General features: G+C 46.7%; 1 protein-coding gene across 4 annotated transcripts in view; it reads left to right on the forward strand.

The window, feature by feature from the left end:
• The first annotated feature begins 208 nt into the window (after nucleotides 1–208).
• The window catches only part of ALDH18A1 (aldehyde dehydrogenase 18 family member A1), a 49,890-nt gene continuing 23,305 nt past the window's right edge, over nucleotides 209–26,793 (forward strand). For 2 of the 4 annotated variants that reach the window (XM_038743786.1, XM_038743787.1), the window contains exons 1-8: nucleotides 209–297; nucleotides 9,485–9,585; nucleotides 11,021–11,244; nucleotides 12,964–13,116; nucleotides 14,598–14,702; nucleotides 22,918–23,070; nucleotides 23,509–23,599; nucleotides 24,135–24,259. In XM_038743786.1, coding sequence (XP_038599714.1) covers nucleotides 9,495–9,585; nucleotides 11,021–11,244; nucleotides 12,964–13,116; nucleotides 14,598–14,702; nucleotides 22,918–23,070; nucleotides 23,509–23,599; nucleotides 24,135–24,259 — 942 coding nt within the window. In that variant the 5' untranslated portion in view covers nucleotides 209–297; nucleotides 9,485–9,494. Of the gene's footprint in view, nucleotides 298–9,484; nucleotides 9,586–11,020; nucleotides 11,245–12,963; nucleotides 13,117–14,597; nucleotides 14,703–22,917; nucleotides 23,077–23,508; nucleotides 23,600–24,134; nucleotides 24,260–26,793 lie in introns of those variants that run through there. The other 2 variants (XM_038743783.1, XM_038743784.1) reach the window with 2 other exon arrangements.

A 26,793-nucleotide genomic window follows, 5' to 3' on the forward strand; every position in this document is an offset into this window, starting at 1 on the left:
ATTTGTACTTCCCAAGCACTTAGTACAGTGCTCTGCACATAGTAAGCGCTCAATAAATACGATTGATTGATTGATTGAATATCCTTTTTTACCCTTCTGACCATTTTTAAGGTTTGTTTTTGTTTGTTTTTTTTCTCAGGAGCAGTGGGGGGGAGGGTGTTGGTGTCTCACTGGAGGCCCTCCTGGAAGGGGAGTCGGGACTTCTACCCCTATTTGTGCGCTGTGGATACCATAGCACCTTGAAGTCACATCCCCTAAAATTCTGCCAAGCATTTTCACCCGTGCTCAAAATGCAAGGTTAGCAGAGCAAAAAATGTCACTTTGCCAAATTCTCTAGACTATTCCCTCATCACGCTATTTTACAGGGGGCAGTTTGCATCTCTGGAACAGACCCACATGGGTCCGTAATTTCTGTGACATCCAGACCATCCAGACAGTTGGAATTGGTGTGGGGTGAGAGAGAGAGAGAATGAATCCGGGTTTTGTAGGCCGTCCAGTCAGAGGATGGGTTTTTTTTTTTTGTGTGTGTGTGTGTGTGTGTGTGTGTGTCTGAGTTTTTTAGGCTGTCTAGACAGTGGATGTATTTGTGTGTGCGTGCGTGTGTGTCTGGGTTTTGAGTGGCATCCAGGCGGAGGATGTGTTTGTGTATGTTTTGTAAGCCATTCAAGTGTATGTGTGTTTTGTAGGCAGTCCAGATGTGTGTATTTTGTAGGGTATCCAGATGTGTGTTTGGTAGGCCCACCTGATGTGCGGGTGTGTGTTGAAGGCCATCCAGGTGTGTTTGTTTTGGAGGTCATTCAGGTATGTGTCTGTGTGTGTTTTGAAGGCCATCCAGGTGTGTGCGTGGTTTGATGGCCGACCGGGGTGCCTGCGTGTTTGTTTTGTAGGCTGTCCTGTGTGTGTGTGTGTGTGTGTGTGTGTGTGTGTCTGTCTGTCTGTGTGTGTGTGTGTGTCTGTGTGTGAGTGTTAGGCCATCCATGTAGGGGTGCTTGCTCATATGTGTTGTAGACCATCCAGGGGTGTGTGTTTTATAGGCTGCCAGGGGTTCATGTGTGTTTTGTAGCATGTTTGGGAGTGTTTGCACATGTTGCATTTGTTGGGGAGGGGGTGTTTTGCAGGATGTCCAGGCCGTGTGGGCACCTATGTGTTGAATGTGGAAAATTCAGATTTGGAGGGGGAAAAAAATCACATGAGAAAACTGAAACATTGAGAAGTTAAGTAACTTGCTAAGATCACACAGAAGGCAAGACACGGGGCAGGAGTTATTCATTCATTCATTGTCGTATTTATTGAGTGCTTACTGTGTGCAGAGCACTGGACTAAACACTTGGGAAGTACAAGTTGGCAATATATAGAGACGGTCCCTACCCCTCAACGGGCTCACAGTCTAGAAGGGGGAGACGGACAACAAAACATGGAGACAGGTGTCCAAATCGTCAGAACAAATAGAATGAAAGTTATATGCACATCCTTAACAAAATAAATAGTAAATATGTTCAAGTAAAATAAATAGAGCAGTAAAGCTGTACAGATATATATTCAGGTGCTGTAGGGAGGGGAAGGAGGTAGGGTGGGGGGGATGGGGAGGAGGAGAGGATAAAGGGGGCTCAGTCTGGGAAAGCCTCCTGGAGGAGGTGAGCTCTCAGTAGGGCTTTGAAGGGAGGAAGAGAGCTAGCTAATAGACTGTATAGAGTTCAAGGCACAGACAAAGTGTAGACACTTTGCAGGCTTTAGTGGCCAAGGGAAAGTCCTAGAGGAGACCATTGATCTGGTCTTCCAAGGGATGGTCTGGGCAGAGGTGGGCAGATCCTAGCCCTCCTGGGCATACTTGGCCCACCAAGCCATTTTCCAGGATTCTTCTGATAATAACAATAATAATAATAATGGCATTTATGAAGCGTTTACTATGTGCAAAGCACTGTTCTAAGCGCAGGGGAGGTTACAAGGTGATCAGGTTGTCCCACAGGGATAATCACAGTCTTAATCCCCATTTTATAGATGAGGTAACTGAAACCCAGAGAAGTGAAGTGACTTGCACAAAGTCACACAGCTGACAATTGGCAGAGACAGGATTCGAACCCATGACCTCTGACTCCAAAGCCCGTGCTCTTTCCACTGAGCCACGAAGTGGAAGTGAGTCAGTCGGAATGCCTTCAATGGTCATGAGTTGCTGTTTGATGCGAGGAGAAATAGGTAACCACTGGAGGATTTTGTCAAGCGGAGAGTCGGGTACCGAATGATAGCCAAGCAGCAAAGTGGAGTTTAGAATGGAGAGGAAAGATGCTGGAGACAAAAGGATGAAGACATGGCAAATAACCACTCTTAACTGAGGACATCAATTCTATTTTTTTTTTCTGTTCTTGGCAATTATTAAGAAATAAACCAACGGATTTACCAAGAGAACAGCTGTAGGAAATTATACAATCAAATTTGGGAAAGACGTCACATTCATGCATGTTCATTTTATAAAACTGCCAAAAGTTCTCATATTTTGACCAAATGAGACCAATAATGGAGAGCTAAAGAAGTCCAATACTGTGCAAAAAAAAGGCATAGCTGGAAAAAAAAATCAGCTGAAATTCACTTGCCCTGATAATTAACTGACAACCTACTGGATCTTGCTTTTTGGTGTCAAATTGAATAGCAGCAAGAATAGGGTAGCTACCATGGTCTCCACCTCACACTGGTCAAAAAATAAAAAAAGGGAAAGTGGTTGTATATGCTTCTTTCTCACTCTGCTCAAGTGTTCCCATGTGAAAAATTGTAGCAGTAGTGTGGACGCTTCTTAGGCCTGTCTGTAATCTATTTTGATGTTTGACTTCCTCTGAGGACTATAAGCTCCTTGTGGGCAGGGATCACATCTCCCAACTCTGTTGAACTGTACTTTCCCAAGCTCTGGTACAGTGGTTTGCATCCAGTTAGCACTCACTAAGTACCATTGATTGATTAATTATCCAGTCCTACAAAATTGAGGAGTTTGGGGACTGGGGAAAGAAGGGAAACCAAGTGCTAAATTTTAAAGCAGTGACTTGTAGGGACTGCAAGCCCTAAGCCCATCAGGTCAGTAAAGGACAACATTTATATGGTTGTGGTGTGGAGCGCCGTGTTAGTGACACATCGATTGTAAAAACTAGACCCACAGATGAATAGGCTTCCCTGTCATACCATCATCTTCCCTTATAATAACTGGAATTTAAGGGCTTACTCCAAATAGGTACAATACAGTCTCTGTCCCACATGAAGTTCACTTATGAAAAGCAAGTAACTCTCAGCTCAGAACGCTAATAAAACCACACAGTAAGAAGCTCTGCTTCCTTATGAGGCAGCATTTATGACTAGGAAAGTTTGAAAGGGAAGAGCCAACTTAACCATTTCCAAGCTCAAAACTGGCAAAGAAGGGAGCCAAGATCCAACGTGTGAAACAGTTTACCTAGTCTTCTCTAGGAGAAATGGAGAAGAGGAGAAAGGTGCAGCCAGAGAAATCCCGAGTCAAGAAATGGGTCGGCCAGGGAGACGTGAGGACCAGATTTCCAGGAATAACTTTGCTCCCTGAAAAACCTAACATGTCATCGGCTTCAGTTTTAAGGAAATTTTTTGCTGATGAGTTGACCAGGGAGACGTGAGGGCCAGATTTCCAGGGATAACTTCGCTCCCTGAAAAACCTAACATGTCATCGGCTTCAGTTTTAAGGAAATTTTTTGCTAATGAGTTGGCCAGGGAGATGTGAGGGCCAGATTTCCAGGGATAACTTTGCTCCCTGAAAAACCTCACATGTCTTCGGCTTCAGTTTTAAGGAAATTTTTTGCTAATATACCATAAGGCCTATCCATTTTGTGCTGCAAAGTGAAATGAAGTACAGTGCCGTAAACTCTGTTGTGATGGAGATATGTTGTTTTCTCCTTTGGCACCAAGCCATTTTATATAAAGCACTAATGAAAACTTTTCACTGAGTCTGTGGACATTAAAACATGGCTATTAGAAACCATCCTTTTTCTGGCTGGTGGGAGAGGAGTCAGAGAGGTGGTACTGTAGTACAGAAATGAATGCACATCCAATGCCGACCTGCTGAAAAAGGTTTGACACTGCTTTATGGCCCAGGAGAGGGACATGAACAAACATGCTTTGATTTGTAGTTTACTTCTATTTTCATTTCCAAGCTGATCTACCAGGTAAGCTCCTTGGGGTCAGGGAGCGTGTCTCCCAACTCTGTTATATTGTGCTCTCCCATGTGCTTAGTACAGTGCTCTGCACAGAATAAGTGATCAATAAATACCACTGATTCATTTGCTCAATCGTATTTATTGAGCGCTTACTGTGTGCAGAGAACTGTACTAAGCACTTGGGAAGTACAAGTCGGCAACATATAGAGACGGTCCCTACCCAACAGCGGGCTCACAGTCTAGAAGGGGGAGACAGACAACAAAACAAAACATGTAGACAGGTGTCAAAATCGTCAGAACAAATAGAATTGTAGCTATATGTACATCATTAACAAAATAGAATAGTAAATATGTATAAGTAAAAATAGAGAAGTAAGTCTGTACAAATATATACAAGTGCTGTGGGGAGGGGAAGGAGGTAGGGCAGAGTCGGGGGATGGGGAGGGGGAGAGGGAAAAGGGGGCTCAATCTGGGAAGGCCTGGAGGAGGTGAGCTCTCAGTAGGGCTTTGAAGGGAGGAAGAGAGCTAGTTTGGTGGATGTGCAGAGGGAGGGCATTCCAGGCCAGGGAAGGAACAGAAGCAGCGTGGCTCAGTAGGAAAGAGCCCGGGCTTTGGAGTCAGAGGTCATGGGTTCAAATCCCGGCTCCGCCAATTGTCAGCTGTGTGACTTTGGGCAAGTCACTTAACTTCTCTGTGCCTCAGTTACCTCATCTGTAAAATGGGGATTGAGACTGTGAGCCCCATGAGGGACAACCTGATAATCTTGTAGCCTCCCTGGCACTTAGAACAGTGCTTTGCACATAGTAAGCGCTTAATAAATGCCATTAAAAAAAAGGAACGTGGGCCGGGGGTCGACGGCGAGACAGGCAAGAACGAGGTCCAGTGAGGAGGTTAGCAGCAGAGGAGTGGAGGGTGCGGGCTGGGCTGGAGAAGGAAAGAAGGGAGGTGAGGTAGAAGGGGCGAGGGGATGGACAGCCTGGAAGCCCAGGGTAAGGAGTTTCTGCCTGATGCGCAGATTGATTGGTAGCCACTGGAGATTTTTGAGGAGGGGAGTAACATGCCCAGAGTGTTTCTGCACAAAGATGATCCGGGCAGCAGAGTGAAGTATAGACTGAGGCGGGGAGAGACAGGAGTCTGGGAGATCAGTGAGGAGGCTGATGCAGTAATCCAGTCAGGATAGGATGACAGATTGAACCAGCAAGCTGGTGGTTTTGATGGAGAGGAAAGGACGGATCTTGGCGATGTTAATATACAATTGCTGGGCTGTGGGTGTTTGTATAGGAGTGAGGGTGTGAGTGCTGATGGACTGTTTGCCTCTTGCTTACTATATATATGTTCACATTCCTCCTCACTACCAGAGTATTTCCTCAGGTCCCAACAAACCCACAGCAACGCGGTGTAATGGATGGAGCACGGGCTTGGGAGTCAGAAGGTCATGGGTTCTAATCCCAGCTCCACCACTTCATCATCATCATCAATCGTATTCATTGAGCGCTTACTGTGTGCAGAGCACGGTACTAAGCGCTTGGGAAGTACAAGTTGGCAACATATAGAGACAGTCCCTACCCAACAGTGGGCTCACAGTCTAAAAGGGGGAGACAGAGAACAAAACCAAACGTACTAACAAAATAAAATAAATAGAATGGATATGTACAAGCAAAATAAATAAATAAATAGAGTAATAAATATGTACAAACATATATACATATATACAGGTGCTGTGGGGCAGGGAAGGAGGTAAGATGGGGGGGATGGAGAGGGGGACGAGGGGGAGAGGAAGGAAAGGGCTCAGTCTGGGAAGGCCTCCTGGAGGAGGTGAGCTCTCAGTAGGGCCTTGAAGGGAGGAAGAGAGCTAGCTGGGCGGATGGGCAATGAATGGGTGGGCAGATGGGCACCACTTGTTTGTTGTGTGATCTTGGGCAATCAATCAATCAATCATATTTATTGAGCGCTTACTGTGTGCAGAGCACTGTACTAAGTGCTAAGGGCAAGTCATTTCACTTCATTTCACTTCTCTGCCACAGTTACCGCATCTATAAAATGGCAGTTGAGACTGAGAGCCCCACATGGGACAGGGCCTGTGTCCAACTCGATTTGCTTGTAACCACCCCAGCGCTTAGTACAGTACCTGGCATGTAGTAAGTGCTTAACAAATGCCATCGTTATTTTTATTATTGAGTGTCATTAGTGATTGGGGAGGAGGGGGAGGAAAGTGGGTGGGAGGACCACCCACAGAAACGCTGTGGGCATGTCACCCCCTCCTCAAAAGTCTCCAGTGGTTGCCTATCAACCTTCGAATCAAGCAAAAGCTTCTCACTCTGGACTTCAAAGCTCTCCATGACCTTGCCCCCACAACCTTACCTCCCTTCTTTCCTTCTACAACCCAGCCCGCACCCTCTGCCGTTAACCTCCTCACTGTGCCTCTTTTTTTTTTTAATGGTATTTGTTAAGCGCTTACTATGTGCCAAGCACTGTTCTAAGCGCTCTTTCTCACCTGTCCTGCCATCAACCAAGTCCTACCTCTGGCCTGGAATGCCCTCCCTCTGCCCATCCGCCAAGCTAGCTCTCTTCCTCCCTTCAAGGCCCTGCTGAAAGCTCACCTCCTCCAGGAGGCCTTCTCAGACTGAGCCCCTTCCTTCCTCTCCCTCTCGTCCCCCTCTCCATCCCCCCATCTTACCTCCCTCCCTTCCCCACAGCACCTGTATGTATGTATATATGTTTGTACATATTTTTTTACTCTATTTATTTATTTACTTAATTTATTTGTACATATCTATTCTATTTTATTTTGTTAGTATGTTTGGTTTTGTTCTCTGTCTCCCCCTTTTAGACTGTGAGCCCACTGTTGGGTAGGGACTGTCTCTATATGTTGCCAATTTGTACTTCCCAAGCGCTTAGTACAGTGCTCTGCACATAGTAAGCGCTCAATAAATACGATTGACGATGATGATGATACCTCCCCCCTTCAAAGCCCTACTAAAAGCTCACCTCCTCCAGGAGGCCTTCCCCGACTGAGCCCCCCTTTTCCTCTACTCCTCCTATCCTCCCCATTGCCTCTACTCCCTCTACTCTACCCCACAGCATCTATGTATATATGTGCATATTTACTACTCTATTAATGATGTGTATGTATCCATAATTCTGTTTATTGACACTGATGATGTTGATGCCTGTCCACCTGCTTTGTTTTGTTTTGTTGTCTGTCTCCCCGCTTCTAGACTGTGAGCCCCTTGTTGGGTAGGGATTGTCTCTATCTGTTGCTGAATTGTACTTTCCAAGCGCTTAGTATAGTGCTCTGCACACAGCCTCTTTCTCTCCGGGGGGCCTTTCCCCTTCAGGGCAGAGCAGAGTTGGGCTTCAGTGTGGCTGCCCTCCTTCTCTCTGGGGGGTACAGAGAAGAAAAGCAGAAAAGAAGAAGAGCTCTCTTCCCCGCTTCAAAGCCTTACTGAGACCTCACTTCCCGGAGGCCTTCCTTTTCCTCTGCTCCTCCTCCCCTCCCCATCCTTCCTCCCTCTGCCCTGCCCCTTTCCCCAACCCACAGCACTTGTGTGTATTTGTTATTCTATTTATTTTTATTAATGATGTATATTTATCTATAATCCTATTTATTTTGATGCTATTGACGCCTGTCTACTTGTCTACTTCCCATCCGCCAAGCTAGCTCTCTTCTTCCCTTCAAGGCCCACTGAGAGCTCACCTCCTCCAGGAGGCCTTCCCAGACTGAGCCCCTTCCTTCCTTTCCCCCTCGTCCCCCACTCCATTCCCCCCGTCTTACCTCCTTCCCTTCCCCACGGCACCTGTATATATGTTTGTACATATTTATTACTCTATTTTACTTGTACATATCTATTCTATTTATTTTATTTTGTTAGTTTGTTTGGTTTTGTTCCCTGTCTCCCCCTTTTAGACTGTGAGCCCACTGTTGGGTAGGGACTGTCTCTATATGTTGCCAACTTGTACTTCCCAAGCGCTTAGTACAGTGCTCTGCACACAGTAAGCGCTCAATAAATACGATTGATTGATTGATTATTTTGTTGCCTGTCTCTGTGCACAGTGAGTGCTCATTAAATGTGATTGAATTGAATGAATGAGGGGAGACCCCACCCCAGCTCCCACCGTGGCCCACTGGGCCCCCTTAGGCCACCCCCCCCGGGCCTCGGGGCAATTCCACTCCTGTCGCTCCCACTATTGTCATTACTATTCTCTTTGATGAGCGCATACTATGTGCCAAGCACTGTACTAAGTGTTAAGACACATGCAAGATTAACCTCAAATCCATCAGACAGTTACTCTTTCCACCCCCCTCAAAACCTTACTGAAGATTGTCTCTTTATTGGTGTATTGTACTTTTCAAGCACTTAGTACAGTGCTCTGCACACAGTAAGCGCTCAATAAATGCGATTGAACGAGTGAATGACCACATGCCAATCCTTGTGCAACCCTCATTCCATTTAAACCTAAAAGGCCTTTACATTTTTAGTATCTCCTGCCCCTCCAGGCAGCCCATCGTGCACATCCTCTCTGCCTTGGGGTCCCTGCCCTTCTCTTAACTTTCGATCAGAATCCCACAGTTCTTGCGATATCCTTAGACCAAAAGGAACAGGAACCTAAGGCCCCAGCTCTAGTGTGAATGCAGTGTGATTGTTGTTGACAGGCAAGTAAAAATGATAGAGACCCTAGAAATTCTTCCAGTTGGTCAGTCTGCCGACTTGTACTTCTCAAGCGCTTCGTACAGGCCTCTGCACACAGTAAGCGCTCAATAAATACGATTGAATGAATGAGTGAATAGAAGGAAGTAAAGCCTGCACTTTGGTTTGCTGAAGATGGGAGGAAAAGTTGTACAAGACGAGTAGGAATCAGAATTTGTCTGATTAATTTTGAAATTAGAGGGTTCGTTCATTCATTCATTCAATCGTATTTATTGAGCGCTTACTGTGTGCGGAGCACTGTACTAAGCACTTGGGAAGTACAAGTTGGCAACATATAGAGATGGTCCCTACCCAACAGTGTGCTCACAGTCTAGAAGGGGATATCTTCCAGAATTTTTTCTTAACTTCCTTTGGAGATATTTAGGCTGAGATTTTTGTTATTTCCAGTGCTCCTTGTTTTGTTCTCAGGGTTCCCTCAACCTCCCAGTCCGGCCTTGAATTTTTATCCCAGGGAATGGAAGCTGCAGGATGAAATTTTGTCCCATAAAAGACTTTCAGAGGATGAGCAGGAAGCAGGGACCTCTCTCGTAACCTGTAGGGAAGTTTGATCATGCCTTTCTTGATTTTTTTTTTTGTTTTTTAAATATAACCTTCAGGTAACTTTGATCATTCTAGGCCATTCAGCATGTTGTGCCGAGCTGTTCATTGTCTTGGCTTCCAGCCCTCCAGTTGCCACCTCCTTCCCTGGGTGCGGCCCACCACTGGCTCCCGAACGCGTACGTATCTTGGAGAAACTCTGGGCAGGGGAGAGGGTGGGAGATAGATCCCCAGGCCGATTCACTGAACCATTTCTTCATTTTCTCTCTGAGCAGAACCAGTGGGGGGAAATCGTTGTGAAAAGGAGCAGCCCCACTGGGTGATCATCTGAGATCTAGGGAGTAGCAGCTCAGTAGAGCAAGCAGCATGGCTCAGTGGATAGAGCACGGGCCTGAGAATCAGAAGTTCTAATCCCAGCTCTGCCACGTATCTGCTCTGTGACCTTGGACAAGTCACTTAACTTCTCTGTGCCTCAGTTACCTATAAAACAGGATAAGAGTGTGAGCCCCGCGTGGGACAGGGACGGTGTCGCCTGATGAACTTGTATCACTCTCAGTGCTTAGAACAGTGCTTGGTGCACAGTATGCGCTTAACAAGCACTATAATTATTAATTATTATTAGGCCAGGACAACTCTTGGAGTAATTGGTGTCGATTCCAGTTAATAGGCAAGTAACTGGGCCCCTGAGGTTCCATCAGTTAATGAATCAATGATGTTCATTGAGTACCTTCTGAGTCAAGAAATAGGTAGGACAGGAAGACTTGAGAGGAACGTATGTTAGGGCAGCATTACCAGGGATAACTTTGTGCTCTAAGGAGCTTCGCATGTCATCAACTTCTCTTTTAAGAAAGCATCTTGCTTTCGGAGCTTAAGAGGTTTCAATTTTGTGCGGTCGTTCCAGAAATTCTAAAGGAGACTGAAGCTTTGTAGTCTCAACTTCAAGGATGAACTCATGTCCCTCTTCGTTGAAAGTCAGATATAGGTCTTAGGGTACATTACTGGTGAAAATAGGCTTTTTCCAGGAAGAAGCATGGGATGCCTTCAGACGAGTGAGGTGTTTTTTGAGAACACAAAACATACAGGAGAACTGGGCATATGTGTAGGTAACATTCAGTAATCGATTTCTAATTTTTTAATTTATATATCTGTGTGACCATCAAAGTGAAAGACATTAGGCAAACATTTGAGAGAGGTGAGCATTTTCCTACCCTCCCACCTAGCAGGAGAAGGTTTTAGGCAACCTTCATGCAGGAGGTGAAAGTCAAGAAAGGTTTGGAATGATCAGAGAAGTATCAGGCTAGTTAGGGATATGTGGGAGAAAAGGGCAAAGAGGTTAAGGGTAGGTTTGCCTGACGACAGGGAGGGAACAGTAGGATAAGGAGAGTCGGGCTGGATATTTGAACACGCTCTGATGCAGAGCAAAATGGGATGCCAGTGGGAGTTTCAAGGAAACAAAATATTTAGCAGGAGTGAAAGCAGATCCATTTTGGGGTGGGGTGGGGGGGCGGAGTCGGGGAATGTATGCATTTTAGTTTTTGCTGTCCTTGCGCCCCTCTCTCTTTGGGTGATGGCAGTGGTGTTACGCTCTCCCAACCTTCTTTCCCCGGCCTCCAGGCGATCTCATCCGACCTCTGGCCTTCCAACCTGTACCTTTTCGGTCCTGGAGCAATATCCCCTTCATCACCGTGCCCCTCAGTCGAACGCACGGCAAGTCCTTCTCCCACCGCAGTGAGTTAAAGCACGCTAAGAGGATTGTAGTGAAGCTGGGGAGTGCCGTGGTGACTCGAGGGGACGAGTGTGGACTGGCCCTCGGAAGACTGGCCTCCATTGTCGAACAGGTATTTGCCCTGCTGAACTTTAAGCGCTACACCGAAGCTACTGATTCCTCCCATCTACCTTTTCCATATCCCAGAAACAAAGATTTCCATCTATTCTGGGCTTTTTTCAGCCCTCCAAATCCTTTTACAAGGGTGTGGAAAGTGGTACAAATGTAAACAAAAGATAGTAGTTAGTCCCTGGATTAACCCAAGAGTCTAGGCAGGGGATCGAGGAGCTGCTCGCCGTTCATCTGTATTTCTCCTGCTGCGTTTCTCTTCACATCCCTCTGTTACAGTAGTCATAGCCATGTTGCCCATTGCTCTGGGTATTCGCAGTTAATTTGGCTTGCCCTGGCTCAGTGGAAAGAGCACGGGCTTTGGAGTCAGACGTCCTCGGTTCAAATCCCGGCTCCACCAACTGTCAGCTGTGTGACTTCGGGCAAGTCGCTTAACTTCTCTGTGCCTCAGTTACCTCATCTGTAAAATGGGGATTGAAACTGTGAGCGCCCCCCATGGGACAACCTGATCACCTTGTAACCCCCCCAGCGCTTAGAACAGTGCTTTGCACATAGTACGCGCTTAACAAATATCATCATTATTATTATGTTGCCAGCTTGTACTTCCCAAGCGCTTAGTACAGTGCTCTGCACACAGCACTCAATAAATACGATTGATTGATTGATTGATTGATTACTTTGTATTTAGGGAGGAGGTCAGATTGTCAAAACTCCCCCTTCCCCTTAATCCTGCCCGCTGATGAGCTCAGCTAGGAGACACCCGTGCCGAATTCCCCAGACCTGTCTCCCAGTTCGAATCGCAGCCATTCATTCATTCATTTATTCAATCGTATTTATTGAGCGCTTACTGTGTGCAGAGCACTGTACTAAGCACTTGGGAAGTACAAGTTGGCAACATATAGAGATGGTCCCTATCCAACAGCGGGTTCACAGTCTAGAAGGGGGAGACAGAGAACAAAACAAATCATGCTAACAAAATAGAATAAATATGTACAAATAAAACAGAGTCATAAATATGTACAAACATATATGCATATATACAGGTGCTGTGCGGAGGGGAAGGAAGAGGTTGAAGCTGGTAAAGAAAGCTTGCCTTTGCCTCTTGCACTGCTATCACAGCTGTGGAGGGTAGGCTGGGGTGACAGAGAGGGACATGAAAGAGGATGACAAATGGAAACGGAGACCGACAAGGTGAGTGTTGGAGACCAAAGAGATGGAAAGGGAAGAACAATGGGAAACTTTAGAATGTCTCAAGTGGACAGAAGTAATGGAGACACACGAAGAAGATGAGCATGGGGAACTTAGATACCTCCGGAAAATGTCACAGGTCTTAGACAGTGTACAAATAATCTAAATAGTCATCCAGTTGTGTTTGCTAATAGGAATGTAAAATACCAGCCAACATTTAAATACTTTTATTTGCCCAGTGGATGCTGATTGGGAGGGAAATTCCTTTTCGCTAAGGCTTTTGGGGGGAAAACCTGAAACTTTAAAACCGGTGGTGAGATTTTTTTTTTTTTCCTTCCACAAAACAGTTCCTTTCCCTGGGTCAGGACTGAAGAATGTGGACACAGTGTGGGAGGACACTTACACTCCAGTCATTTGGGTTGCAGTCTCTTAGGGCACTCAACCAGTTGACAAGGTTGGAGGAAAGGAAATGCCCAGTGACTCGATTCCCCACGCGGCCCGGGGGGGTTGACCGTTCTCTGTTCGCCTCTCACAGGTGTCAGTGCTGCAGAATCAGGGCCGAGAAATGATGCTGGTGACCAGCGGAGCCGTGGCCTTTGGGAAGCAGCGGCTGCGCCATGAGATCCTGCTGTCCCAGAGCGTGAGGCAGGCTCTCCACTCCGGCCAGAAGAACCAGCTGAAGGAGATGGTGAGGGCCGGGGGTCGCCAGCGCCGAGGCGGAGCCACCCCGCCGGCTCTCCCTTCGGGCAGCGGGACACCAGGGCCCTGTTGATAATGCTATCCATCCATCATTGAGCGCTTACTGTGTGCAGAGCACTGTACGAAGCGCTTGGGAAGTACAAGCTGGCAACAGATAGAGACAGTCCCTACCCAACAGTGGGCTCACAGTCTAGAAGGGGGAGACAGAAAACAAAACCTAACATACTAACAAAATAAAATAAATGGAATAGATAGGTACAAGTAAAATAAATAGAGTAATAAATATGTACATACATATATATACAGGTGCTGTGGGGAAGGGAAGGAGGTAAGATGCGGGGGAAGGAGAGGGGGACGAGGTGGAGAGGAAGGAAGGGGCTCAGTCTGGGAAGGCCTCCTGGAGGAGGTGAGCTCTCAGTAGGGCCTTGAAGGGAGGAAGAGAGCTAGCTTGGCGGATGGGCAGAGGGAGGGCCTTCCAGGCCCCGGGGAGGACGTGGAGGGACAGGAGGGCTGAGTAGGTGCGAATGAGGTTGTCCTTAATGTAACTTAGTGCTGATGATGGTATTTGTTAAGCGCTTACTATGTGCCAAGCACTGATCTAAGCGCTGGAGCAAATGGGGTTGGACGCAGTCCCTGTCTTACATGGGGCTCACAGTCTCAATCCCCATTTTCCAGATGAAGTAACTGAGGCCCAGATAAGTGAAATACTTGCCCAAGGTCAAACAGCAGACAAGTGGCTGAGCAGGGATTAGAACCCGTGACCTCCTAATTCCCAGGCCCCCGCTCTACCCACTGCACCATGCTGCTTCTCCACTAACTTAGAGCAGCGCTGGGCACATCGTAAGCGCTTAACAGCTTAGCAGCGTGGCTCCATGGAAAGAGCACAGGCTTGGGGGTCATGGGTTCTGATCCCGGCTCCGCCACCTGTCAGCTGTGTGACTTCGGGCAAGTCCCTTCGCTTCTCTGAGCCTCAGTTCCCTCATCTGTAAAATGGGGATTAAGACTGTGAGCCCCACATGGGACAACCTGATAACCTTGCATCCCCCCAGCGCTTAGAACAGTGCTTCGCACATAGCGCTCAACAAATGCCGTCATTATTATTACCAGTGCTTAGAGCAGCGCTTGGCACATAGTAAGCACTTAAAAAATACCATCATTATTGTTATTATTATTGAGAAGTAGCGTGAGTCAGTGGAAAGAGCACGGGCTTTGGAGTCAGAGGTCACGGGTTCAAATCCCAGCTCCGCCAATTGTCAGCTGTGTGACTTTGGGCAAGTCACTTCACTTCTCTGAGCCTCAGTTCCCTCATCTGTAAAATGGGGATTAAGAGTGTGAGCCCCACGTGGGACAACCTGATCACCTTGTAACCTCCCCAGCATTTAGAGCAGTGCTTTGCACATAGTAAGCGCCTAGTCAATGCCATTGTTATTATCAACAAATACCATCATTCTTCTTATTTTTATTTTGCAGGCGATTCCAGTCTTGGAGGCGAGAGCCTGTGCAGCCGCCGGACAGAGTGGCCTGATGGCTCTGTACGAGGCCATGTTTACCCAGTACAGCATCTGTGCTGCTCAGGTGAGAAGCCATGGCTGTGAGGCATCCACACACACCGTGGTGATTTCTTTCCTAAAGATCTATTTCCCACTTTTCCAGAGTCCCGGACCCACCTGGCCCACTAATGATTTGCTCGGAAGCAATGCCTGTCATGTTGTCTGTCTCCCCCTTCTAGACTGTGAGCCCGCTGTTGGGTAGGGACCGTCTCTATTTGTTGCCGACTTGTACTTCCCAAGCGCTTAGTACAGTGCTCTGCACACAGTAAGCGCTCAATAAATACGGTTGAATGAATGGATTCCCAATCCTGGGATTTGGATCTTCTGGCACTCCGAGATGTCCCCAGAGTCAGTCCTACTAGCCTAGTAGTCTTCTAGACTGTGAGCCCACTGTTGGGTAGGGACCATCTCTATATGTTGCCAACTTGTACTTCCCAAGCGCTTAGTACAGTGCTCTGCACACAGTAAGCGCTCAATAAATACGATTAATTGATTGATTAATAAAATCAAGGAGCACCCTGGCATTTCTATATGCAAATCACAATTTTATTCATTCATTCAATCGTATTTATTGAGCGCTTACTGTGTGCAGAGCACTGTACTAAGCGCTTGGGAAGTACAAGTTAGAGAAGCAGCATGGCTCACTGGAAAGAGCACGGGCTTTGGAGTCAGAGGTCATGGGTTTGAATCCCGTCTCTGCCACATGTCTGCTGTGTGACCTTGGGCAAGTCACTTAACTTCTCTGAGCCTGTTACCTCATCTGTAAAATGGGGATTAAGACTGTGAGCCCCACGTGGGACAACCTGATCACCTTGTATTCCCCCCCAGCACTTAGAACAGTGCTTTGCACATAGTAAGTGCTTAATAAATGCCATCATCATTATTACAAGTTGGCAACATAAAGAGGCGGTCCCTACCCAACAGCGGGCTCACAGTCTAGAAGAGGGAGGATTTTATTTTATTTTATTGATTCGTTGTTTTTCGATAACATAAAGGGAAGCAGCATCGCCTAGTAGAAAGAGCACAGGCCTGGGAGCCAGAGGACTTGAGTTCTAATCCCGGCTCTGCCACTGGCCTGTGACTTTGGTCAAGTCGCTTGACTTCTGTGGGCCTCAGTTTCCTTAACTGCAAAATGGGGATTCGATTACCTGTTTTCACAGGACAATATCGATGTCTAAACTGATTAACTTGTATCTGCCCCAGCATTTAGAACAGCGTTTGACACATAGAAAGGGCCTAACAAATGCCATCATACTTCCCTAACACACTCATACCCATATACATGCCTCCACACTCACACCCCCATACCTGTCGCCTCATCCCCCATGTAAATTGTTGCCTCCCAGTCACATACATTCTTCACACCCTAATTCCCAGGCCCCCGCTCTACCCACTGCACCATGCTGCTTCTCCACTAACTTAGAGCAGCGCTGGGCACATCGTAAGCGCTTAACAGCTTAGCAGCGTGGCTCCATGGAAAGAGCACAGGCTTGGGAGTCAGAGGTCATGGGTTCTGATTCCGGCTCCGCCACCTGTCAGCTGTGTGACTTTGGGCAAGTCACTTCACTTCTCTGAGCCTCAGTTCCCTCATCTGTAAAAGAACATCCTCTGTTCTAAGAGGATGGCCCACGTCATCCCCCGGGCCTGGAATGCCCTCCCTCTGCCCCTCCGCCAAGCACGGGCTTTGGAGTCAGAGGTCATGGGTTCAAATCCCCGCTCCGCCAACTGTCAGCTGTGTGACTTTGGGCAAGTCACTTAACTTCTCTGTGCCTCAGTTACCTCATCTGTAAAATGGGGATTAAAACTGTGAGCCCCCTGTGGGACAACCTGATCACCTTGTAACCTCCCCAGCGCTTAGAACAGTGCTTTGCACATAGTAAGCGCTTAACAAATGCCATCATTATTATTAGTATTATTATGCATCCTGCATACTCAAGCGCCCTTTTTGGGATTTATGCCATGGCAAGTCACTTATGCTGTCTAGGTTTGGTTTTTCTATCAGTTAATTGTGTCCTTCACTCCCTCTCCTGCTCCACCTTACTGCATCTCGGTAGGTAGATGAGACAGTTTTTGAAAGCCTTCGAAAACAGGTGTCCTAGTTTTTGGTGGGGGGGTTGTTTTGTTTTCTTTTTTTAAAACAACTCCTTCTCTTTGAAGTACTTAAGTACCGAAACTCGATAAAAATTCAGGATGCACAGATCCAAGTCCAGTCTAAACTGATTGGGCTAACAAATTGCTTGTTAAAAAAACAAACAAAAGAAGAACCATGACATAAAAAATTCAGGATGCACAGATCCAAGTCCAGTCTAAACTGATTGGCTATCAAATTGCGTGTTAAAAAAACAAACAAAAGAAAAACCTGACATAAAACCTAAATTTAGGCGGGGAGCCTCATGTGGGACCAGAACTGTGTCCCTGATTATCTTGTGTCTATCCCAGACTCAGATCAGTGCTTGACATATAGTTTGTGCTTAACAAATATTATTATTATAGTAATAAAAAAAGTAAAATAAAGACAGGAAAGTGTTTGATTTGTAGCTACCAAGTAAATGCTAGCACAAACCCCTACACTGCTCCCCCTACCCCCAACCTCTTATCTCCCCATTTCTTGCTGCTTACTACTATGGTTCTTATCAACAAAAGGACTTTATCCTTTTCCCAAGTCTCCTTGTTTTCCTTAATCTTTTACCAGAATCCCTTGTCAATACCTTTTTGAAAATCTTGAGCAAATTGTGTCACCGGGGCAAAGAACCGAACAGGTTCAAAATTCAGATCTTTCTTTATGGTGTTCTAAAGTCTAATTTTCAAACTGTAAAGTTTTTTAACTGTACTCCCCTGTGCACTTATTGTATTAAAATGTTCTTAATTAATCAAACTTATTTTTTCAGTGGCTGTGTGCCAAGCACTGTACTAAACCCTGGGGTGGATACAAGCAAATAATAATAATGGTGGTATTTGTTAAGCGCTTACTATGTGCAAAGCACTGTTCTAAGCGCTGGTAGGGGATGCAAGATGATCAGGTTGTCCCATGGGGGGCTCGCAGTCTTAATCCCCATTTTACAGACGAGGGAACTGAGGCTCAGAGAAGTTGTGACTTGCCCAAAGTCACACAGCTGACAAGTGGCAGAGTCGGGATTTGAACCCATGACTTCTGACTCCAAAGCCCGGGCTCTTTCCCCTGAGCCAGGCTGCTTCTCTGGTTGGACGCAGTCCTGTCCCACGTGGAGGTCACAATCTCAATCCCCATTTTACAGATGAGGTAACTGAAGCAAAGAGAAGTGAAGTGTCTTGCCCAAGGTCACACAGCAGACATGTGGCGGAGTCAGGATTAGAACCCGTGACCACCTGATTCCCAGGCCCCTGCTCTATCCACTACACCATGCTGCTTCTCACATGTGCTCTACCCACAGTAAGCACTCAATAAATAGAATTGAATGAATGAATGAATACAAGCTAATCAGGTTGGACGCCGTGCATGTTCCACATCAATCAATCAATCAATCAATCAATCGTATTTATTGAGCGCTTACTGTGTGCAGAGCACTGTACTAAGCGCTTGGGGCATACAAGTTGGCAACATATAGAGACAGTCCCTACCCAACAGTGGGCTCACAGTCTAGAATGAGACTTACAATCTTAATATCCATTTTACCGATGAGGTAACAGGCGCAGAGCGATTAAGTAACTTGTCTTCACCAAACCTTCTTGGTTTCATTTTATTCAACCTCAAAACTTGCTGATTCTCTTCCCTTTACAAGGTTATCTTGAAGGCACAGGTGACAAAAAAAAAGAGCTTTGGAGTTGGTCAGAGGTAATAATAAGGCCATGTTCTTCTGACTTACAGGTATCTTCTACTAGTTAGAAATAACTACAGCCGAGTGCCAATGCTGTCAGTCAGCCTGACCCTGAGTCTAACCTTTCTTCCCCTCTTTTGACTAGACTGGAGGCTCTGGCTATGGCTTGACTCACCCTAGCCTTGTAGCGTTTATGTAATTATCTTTGTTCCCTACTATTTCCCCTGTCTGTAGTTTATTTTATTCTCTGTCTCCCCCCCGTAGACCCTAAGCTCCTCGTGGGCAGGAATCACGTCTACCAACTCTTTTATTTTGCACTTTCCCAAGTGCTTAGTAGAGTGCTCAGTAAATACCATTGATTGGTGAAGTAAGTTATCTTTTGGGCAGCCTTTTGCAAATCAATCAATCAATCAATCGTATTTACTGAGCGCTTACTGTGTGCAGAGCACTGTACTAAGCGCTTGGGAAGTACAAGTTGGCAACATATAGAGACGGTCCCTACCCAACAGTGGGCTCACAGTCTAGAAGTCCAGTCAATGCTACGTCGCCCCGCTTGAAAAGGCATTTGCCTTTTTCTGGTCTGTTGCAGACCTGGGCTCTGATTTGGCTGAATTGGGATTTGTGTGAGCCATGGTGGTTTAGCCTTGCAAGCAGGTTTCTAAGTGTGTCTTGCTCCTAGAAGACTATTTTTGGAAACTAGGCTGGGACAACTTTGATCTCACCCTCAAGCAGACCAAATTCTGAAGTAGCTTCAGAATCCAGCAGTCAGTCATTCCTCTCCAAACTCCTTGAGCAAGTTGTCTACACCGATCTCCACTTTCTCTCCTCTGATTCTCTCTTTTGACCCCCTGTCCAATCCGGCTTCCACCCCCTTCGCTTCACAGAAACCACCCTCTCAAAGGTCACCAATAATCTTGCCAAATCCATCAGCCTCGACCTCTCAGCTGCTTTCGACATTGTCAACCACCCCCTTCTCCCGGAAACGTTACCCAGCCTCGGCTTCACTGACCCTGTCCTCTCAAGGTTCTCCTATCTTTCTGGCCACTCATTCTCAGTCTCTTTCGAGGACTCCTCCTCTGCCTCCCACCCTTTAACTTTGGGGGGTCCCTCAAAGTTCAGTTCTGGGTCCCCTTCTATTCTCCATTACACCCACTCCCTTCGAGAACTCATTCACTCCCATGGCTTCAATTACCACCTCAGTGCGGATGATTCTCAAATCTACATCTCCAACCTTGACCTCTCCACAGTCTCACATCTCCTCCTGCCTTCAGGACATCTCAACTTGGTTGTCTTGCTGACACCTCGAACTTAACATGTCAAAGATAGAATTCCTTATCTCCCCACCCAAACCCTGCCCTCCCCTTGACTTTCCTGTCACTGTAGATAGCACCACCGTCTTTCCTGTCTCACAAGCCCATAACTTTGGCGTTATCCGTGAGTTATCTCTTTCAACCCATATATGCAGACCGTCACTAAATACTGTCGGTTCATCCATCACAACTTTGCTAAAATCCACCATTTCCTTCATCCAAACTATTAGAAGCAGCGTAGCTCAGTGGAAAGAGCATGGGCTTTGGAGTCAGAGGTCATGGGTTCATATCCTGACTCTGCCACTTGTCAGCTGTGTGACTTTGGGCAAGTCACTTAACTTCTCAGTTCCCTCATCTGTAAAATGGGGGTGAAGACTGTGAGCCCCTCCATGGGACAATCGGATCACCTTGTATCCTTCCCAGCACTTAGAACAGTACTTGGCGCATAGTAAGCGCTTAACAAATACCGACATTATTATTATTATCACATTAATCCAATCCCATATGCCTTGATTACTGCATCAGCCTCCTTCCTGACCTCCCTTCTTCCTGTCTCTCCCCATTCCAGTCCATATTTCATTCTGCTGCCCTCATCCTTTTTCTACAGAAACGTCCAGTCTATGTTTTCCCACTCCTCAAGAACCTCCAGTGGTTGCCCATCCACTTCCATATTGAAGAGAAACTCCTTACCATCAGCTTTAAAGCACTTAATCACCTTGCCCCCTCTTACCTGACCTTGCTGCTTTCCTACTCCAATCCCACCTGTTCACTTCATTCTTCTAATGCTAACCCACTCACTCTACCTAAGTCATATCTATTGATTCATTCAGTTGTATTTATTGAGCATTTACTGTATGCAGAGCACTGTACTAAGTGCTTGGAAAGTACAATTCAGCCATAAAGAGAGGGAGTCCCTGCCCACACCAGGCTTACAGTCTATCTCACCACCAACCTCCATGCTCCATGTCCTGCCCCTGGCCTGAAACACCCTTCCCTCTTAATATCCAGCAGACACCCTCCCCACTTTCAAAACCTTATTGAAGCACGTCTGGAGGCCTTCCATGACTAAGCCCTCATTTCCTCTTCTACTCCCTTCTCCGTCGCTCTCACACTTGGATTTGACCCCATAGCCACCCTTTCCTCAGCCCCATGCAGGACTTATGTACTTATCCATAATTTATTTATATTAATGTCTGTCTCCCCCTGTAGACTGTAAGCTCCTTGTGGTCAGGGACCGTGCTGCCAACTCTGTTATAGTGTACTTTCCCAAGTGCTTAGTACAGTGCTCTGCACACAGTGATTGACTGAAATCTTATTTATTGAGCGCTTATTTTATGCAGAGCCCTGTAATGAGTGCTTGAGAGAGTACAGAGTTGATCATCATCATCATCATCAATCGTATTTATTGAGCGCTTACTATGTGCAGAGCACTGTACTAAGCACTTGGGAAGTACAAATTGGCAACATATAGAGACAGTCCCTACCCAACAGTGGGCTCACAGTCTAAAAGTTGATAGACACGTTCCCTGTCCACAAGGAGCTTACTGTCTGGAGGATAATACTAGACTGTGAGCCCACTGTTGGGTAGGGACTGTCTCTATATGTTGCCAATTTGTACTTCCCAAGCGCTTAGTACAGTGCTCTGCACATAGTAAGCGCTCAATAAATACGATTGATGATGATGATGATGATGATAATAATTGCTAAATGGTAGTTCAGCACTTACTATGTGCCCAGCCCTGTACTAAGTGCTAGGGTAGGTTGAACACAGTCCCGTCCCGCATTGGGCACACCATCTAAGTAGGAGGGCGATCAGGTATAGAATCTCTGTTCTACAGATGAGGAAACAGAGGCACAAGGAAATTAAATGACTTATCCAAGGTCACCCTGCGGGCAACTGATGGAGCCAGGATTAGAACCCAGGCCCCCAAGCCTGTGCTCTTTCCACTAGGCATCGCTGCTTCCCCCAAGGTGGAGCCTCGCTACATCTCTCAAGATTCCTGTGGGCTGGTTTGGCTTTCCCAGGCTTGCCCTGGCCCAAACTCACCCAGGGCCGGGTCAGAGCCAGGCTTTATCTGGAAATTGAGAGGCGGAGGCGGAATCGGCCGAGTGGTGCTCCCTCTGCCTAGAGACTCCGCAGAACTTTCTCTGATGGAGAGAGAACTGGAATGGACTGCTATAGGGAACACAGTACCCAGAGCAAGGCCATTCTGGCAAGGTTGGAGTGACAATCATCGAGTCAGAACGGCAGTGCCTGGCCCCTGGTCTGAGGCCAATCTGGCTCAGCCCAAGTTGGTTCTCGGGCAGCCACCAGTGGAATCTGAGTCCCCTGAGAAGTCCAGGCCTAGTCAGGGGAAACTGAGGGTCCCAACCAAACCCTGGGACTGTCGGGGGTGTTAATGTGCGTCAGACATACCGGCCGGGTCAGGCAGTGCTTCCACTCTGAGGAATTGCCCCACGCAGGCCCAAGCATCAGTCAGTCAGTCGTATTTATTGAGCACTTACTGTGTGCAGAGCACTGCACTAAGCACCTGTTCCCAGACTGAACCCCCTCCCCGTCCCCCGCACCCTATCTCCTTCCCCTCCCCACAGCACCTGTAAATATGTTTGTGCAGATTTATTACTCTATTTCTTTTGCTTGTACATTTTTACTATTGTATTTATTTTATTTTGTTAATATGTTTTGTTTTGCTGTCTGCCTCCCCTGTCTAGACTGTGAGCCCGTTGTTGGGTAGGGACCGTCTCTATATGTTGCCGATTGGTACTTTCCAAGCGCTTAGTACAGTGCTCTGCACACAGTAAGCGCTCAGTAAATACGATTAAATGAATGAATGAATGGGTCTACGGCCATACCACCCTGAACGCTCCCGGTCTCGTCTGATCTCAGAAGCTAAGCCGGGTTGGGACTGGTTAGTACTTGGATGGGAATAACGGGTGCTGTTTTTCCCAGCGCTTAGAACAGTGCTTTGCACATAGTAAGCGCTTAATAAATGCCATCATTATTATTATTATGGGAGAGTACAGTGTGGTACGGCTCTTCTAATTGGGTGGTAGACGGCGGATCTACGTCAGATGTCTTGCCTCTGTGAGGTTTCATGGCTCTCATCCTGTAATTTCGTTGGCTCCTTGCTTTCAGATCTTAGTAACCAATCTGGACTTCCACGATGAGCAGAAACGCCGGAACCTCAACGGGACATTGCATGAGTTGTTACGGATGAATATCGTCCCGATCATTAACACGAACGATGCCGTCGTGCCCCCGGCGGAGCCCAATAGTGACCTGCAGGGGGTAAATGTGGGTAACGTATTCCTGCGGGTGGAGTCTGTTGGCGGCACTAATACCGGCTGGGCAGCTTGCGCTAACACCTCGTGACCCCAGGAGCGATGCCGGGGATGGGAGAGCGCGGAAGAGCCGCGAGGATTCCCAAGAGGAGACCGCTCCGGCCCTCGAAGCCAGCCGTGCCGTTAGGATGAATGAAATGTTGTGGGCTAAGCGAAATGAGGTGATGCTCTGCCAGTTCGCCGGGGGCAGAGGGATACGTGTCCGAAAAGAGCGATGCTGGCATGGCTTGGGTTTCTGGAGGGAGTTGGCTGGTGACTACCGCATGGCTTCTGTTGTCAGCCCTCCAGCATTGCTTTAGCAGCATTGGAGCGAAGCGAACAGCTTGTCTGGAGCTGTCCCCTTGAGGTTTTATGATTCATTTGTGACCTTTTACCTGCATTGTAGGTCATTAGCGTTAAGGATAATGATAGCCTGGCGGCCCGTCTGGCGGTAGAAATGAAAACCGACCTGTTAATTGTTCTTTCAGATGTAGAAGGTACGTAGCGAAGCCTTTTCTTTCCTCTGGGTCTCAGCCTAAGGTCTTGGAGTGTGGCTGTCTGGGTTTCCCTCAGAGTTCCAGCTCTTTTGTCAATCAGTGGTATTTATCATCATCAATCGTATTTGTTGAGTGCTTACTATGTGCAGAGCACTGTGCTAAGCGCTTGGGAAGTACAAATTGGCAACATATAGAGACAGTCCCTACCCAACAGTGGGCTCACAGTCTAAAAGTGCTTACTGTGTGCAGAGCTCTGGACTAAGCCCTTGTACAGTCCTCACCGTAACATTCCTCCCGATTTTCTCCCGGCTGCTCTAAAAGAGGCATGGCTAGCCTCTTTACTAATTTCTTAGAGGGCTAACGCCCCTCTTGCCATTTCCTAAGCTGCTCCTATTTCACATTTCTAACATGATGGGGAATCACGAGGGAGCGGGTTGGTTGCGGCCCAACTTGAATAGGGTTGGGGTTTGCGTGTTCCTGCCGTATTTCCCCTGAAGAGAAAACAGCAAAATCGATGTTCCGGTCTCCATTTCAGGCCTCTTTGACAGCCCTCCGGGTTCGGATGATGCAAAGCTCATTGACATTTTTTACCCTGGAGATCAGCAGTCAGTGACATTTGGAACCAAGTCCAGAGTGGGAATGGGTGGCATGGAGGCCAAGGTATGGACACCTTCTGCTTGGTCTAGTTTAATTAAAAATATATAAAATTAGAAACAAAACACCTAGTTCAGTAGCTTGCAAATTAACTTTTTACACATGCTGTGTATGGAACTTCTTGTGTAGCTGTTTAGTGAGTTGCAAAACTCTGAGAGTTTCAGCCACATACGATTGCTCTTTTGTTTGCTGCCTTTTCAAGGTAGACATAGCTTGCTTCATGTGAATTGTCTCTTTTTCTGTACAAAAATGAGAATATTGTCACTCAATTATATTTATTGAGCATTTACTTTGTGCAGAGCAATCAATCAGTGGTATTTTTTGAGTGCTTACCTTGTGCACAGCACTCTACTAAGTGCTTGGGAAAGTACAATAAAACAATTAGCAGACATGTTGCCTGTCCATATGGTAGCTTATATTCCAGAGGGGAGGGGCTTACTATGTGCCAGGCACTGTACTAAGCACTGTCTTATACGTACAATCAGTCCACATCCCATGTGGGACCCTCACAGTCTTAATCCCCATTTTAAAGCTGAGGCAACTGAGGCACGGAGTAGTGAAGTGACCTGTACAGGGTCACATAGCAGACAAGTGGCGGAGCTGGGAATCAGACCCTCTGATTCCTAGGCCCAGGCTCCTTCCACTAAGCATTCATTCATTGTCGTATTTATTGAGCGCTTACTGTGTGCAGAGCACTGTACTAAGCACTTGGAAAGTACAATGCAGCAATAGAGACAGTCCCTGCCCACAACAGGCTTACAGTCTAGTACCGTGTTAAGCACTTGGTAGAGTACAGTATAGCAGAATTAGCAGACACGGTCCCTGCCTTCAATGAGCTTAGTCTAGCGGGGGAGACAACACTATAAATAAATAATATATAATTTAAAGATATGTGCATAAGTGATGTGGGTTTGGTAGGTGGAGCCAATAGCAAATGTCCAAAGGTCACAGATCCAAGTGCATAGACGGCGCAGAAGGGAGAGCGAGCCGGGAAAAAAATGGCTTAATCCAGGAATAATAATGCAAGCCCCGATTTTATAGGCACTTGGTGGCCAGTGACCATTGTAGTGTATCTGGATAATTTGAACCCAGGTGGCCATAAAGCAGAAATAGAATTTTACGAAGCAGTTATACAATTGAAAAATGGCTTATCCATCCTCTACCGCGGTCACGTCCCTCCCCAGCACGATGTTTAGGGCTGGCGGGGAGCCAGGTGGTGTGTGCCAAGCAAGTATGCCAGGCACCGATGGCCCTAGGCATTTTCAGAGGGATTAACGGACTATATTGTCAGCCATTGAGGGGGGTACCATCCAGTTGGCTTCCGCTCCTTGAGAATAAGAACCATAGTGTTGCACATTCTGTAAAACCAGAGTCTTAATACTCTGCTACAAACTTAGGTGCTCAGAAAATAGGTGTCCATGATATTGATGGAAGCCTTTGAAAAGTAGGACTCCCCAAAAAGCTTTTTTCTTTAACTGGTTCCAAGAGATTCTCATTTGCTTACAGAGCAGCAGTAGAACAAGTTGCCGATACATGTGTCATCGGGCAGGAATGAAAAGAGAGCGTTCAGAAAGACCCAGTGAAAAAGTGTAGGATGTTTTCTCAAAAAACAAGTTCAAATGATGAGGCTTTTTTACTATTGAATGTAGATCCCTAAAATTCCTGCAATGCAATGCAGCCTTGAGGGCAAGAAGTAAGGAGGTTTTTAGGGGTTTTTAAAATGGTACTTTGTGCCAGGCACTTTTCTAAGTGCTGGGGTAGATACAAGGTAATCAGGTTGGATACCCTTCTAATAATAATGATAATAATAATGTTGGCATTTGTTAAGCGCCTACTATGTGCAAAGCACTGTTCTAAGCGCTTGGGGGGATACAAAGTGATCAGGTTGTCCCACGTGGGGCTCACAGTCTTCATCCCCATTTTACAGATGAGGTAACTGAGGCTCAGAGAAGTTAAGCGACTTGCCCAAGGTCACACAGCAGACATGTGGCAGAGCCAGGATTCGAACCCACGACCTGACTCCAAAGCCCGTGCTCTTTCCACTGAGCTACGCTGCTTCTTCTAAACTGTGAGCCCACTGTTGGGTAGGGACTGTCTCTATATGTTGCCAACTTGGACTTCCCAAGCGCTTAGTACAGTGCTCTGCACACAGTAAGCGCTCAGTAAATACTATTGATTGATTGATACAGTCCATGTCCCTCATGGGGCTCACAATCTTAATCCTCATTTTACAGATGAGGTAACTGAGGCACAGAGAAGCAAAGTGACTGGCCCAAGGTCACGCAGCAGATGAGCGGTGGAGTTGGAATTAGAACCCAGGTCCTTCTGACTCTCAGGCTCTATCCATGAGGCCACACTGCTTCTCATAAATTGAAGTAGAGGCCTTTCAATTTGAGCAGTTTAGTGCCCACAGTGGAGAGGCGCAGCCCAATAATAATAATAATAATAATGATGGCATTTATTAAGCGCTTACTATGTGCAAAGCACTGTTCTAAGCACTGAGGAGGTTACAAGGTGATCAGGTTGGCCCATGGGGGGCT

The sequence above is a fragment of the Tachyglossus aculeatus genome, chromosome 3, assembly GCF_015852505.1.
Source record: "Tachyglossus aculeatus isolate mTacAcu1 chromosome 3, mTacAcu1.pri, whole genome shotgun sequence".
In the NCBI taxonomy this organism is placed as follows: domain Eukaryota; kingdom Metazoa; phylum Chordata; class Mammalia; order Monotremata; family Tachyglossidae; genus Tachyglossus; species Tachyglossus aculeatus.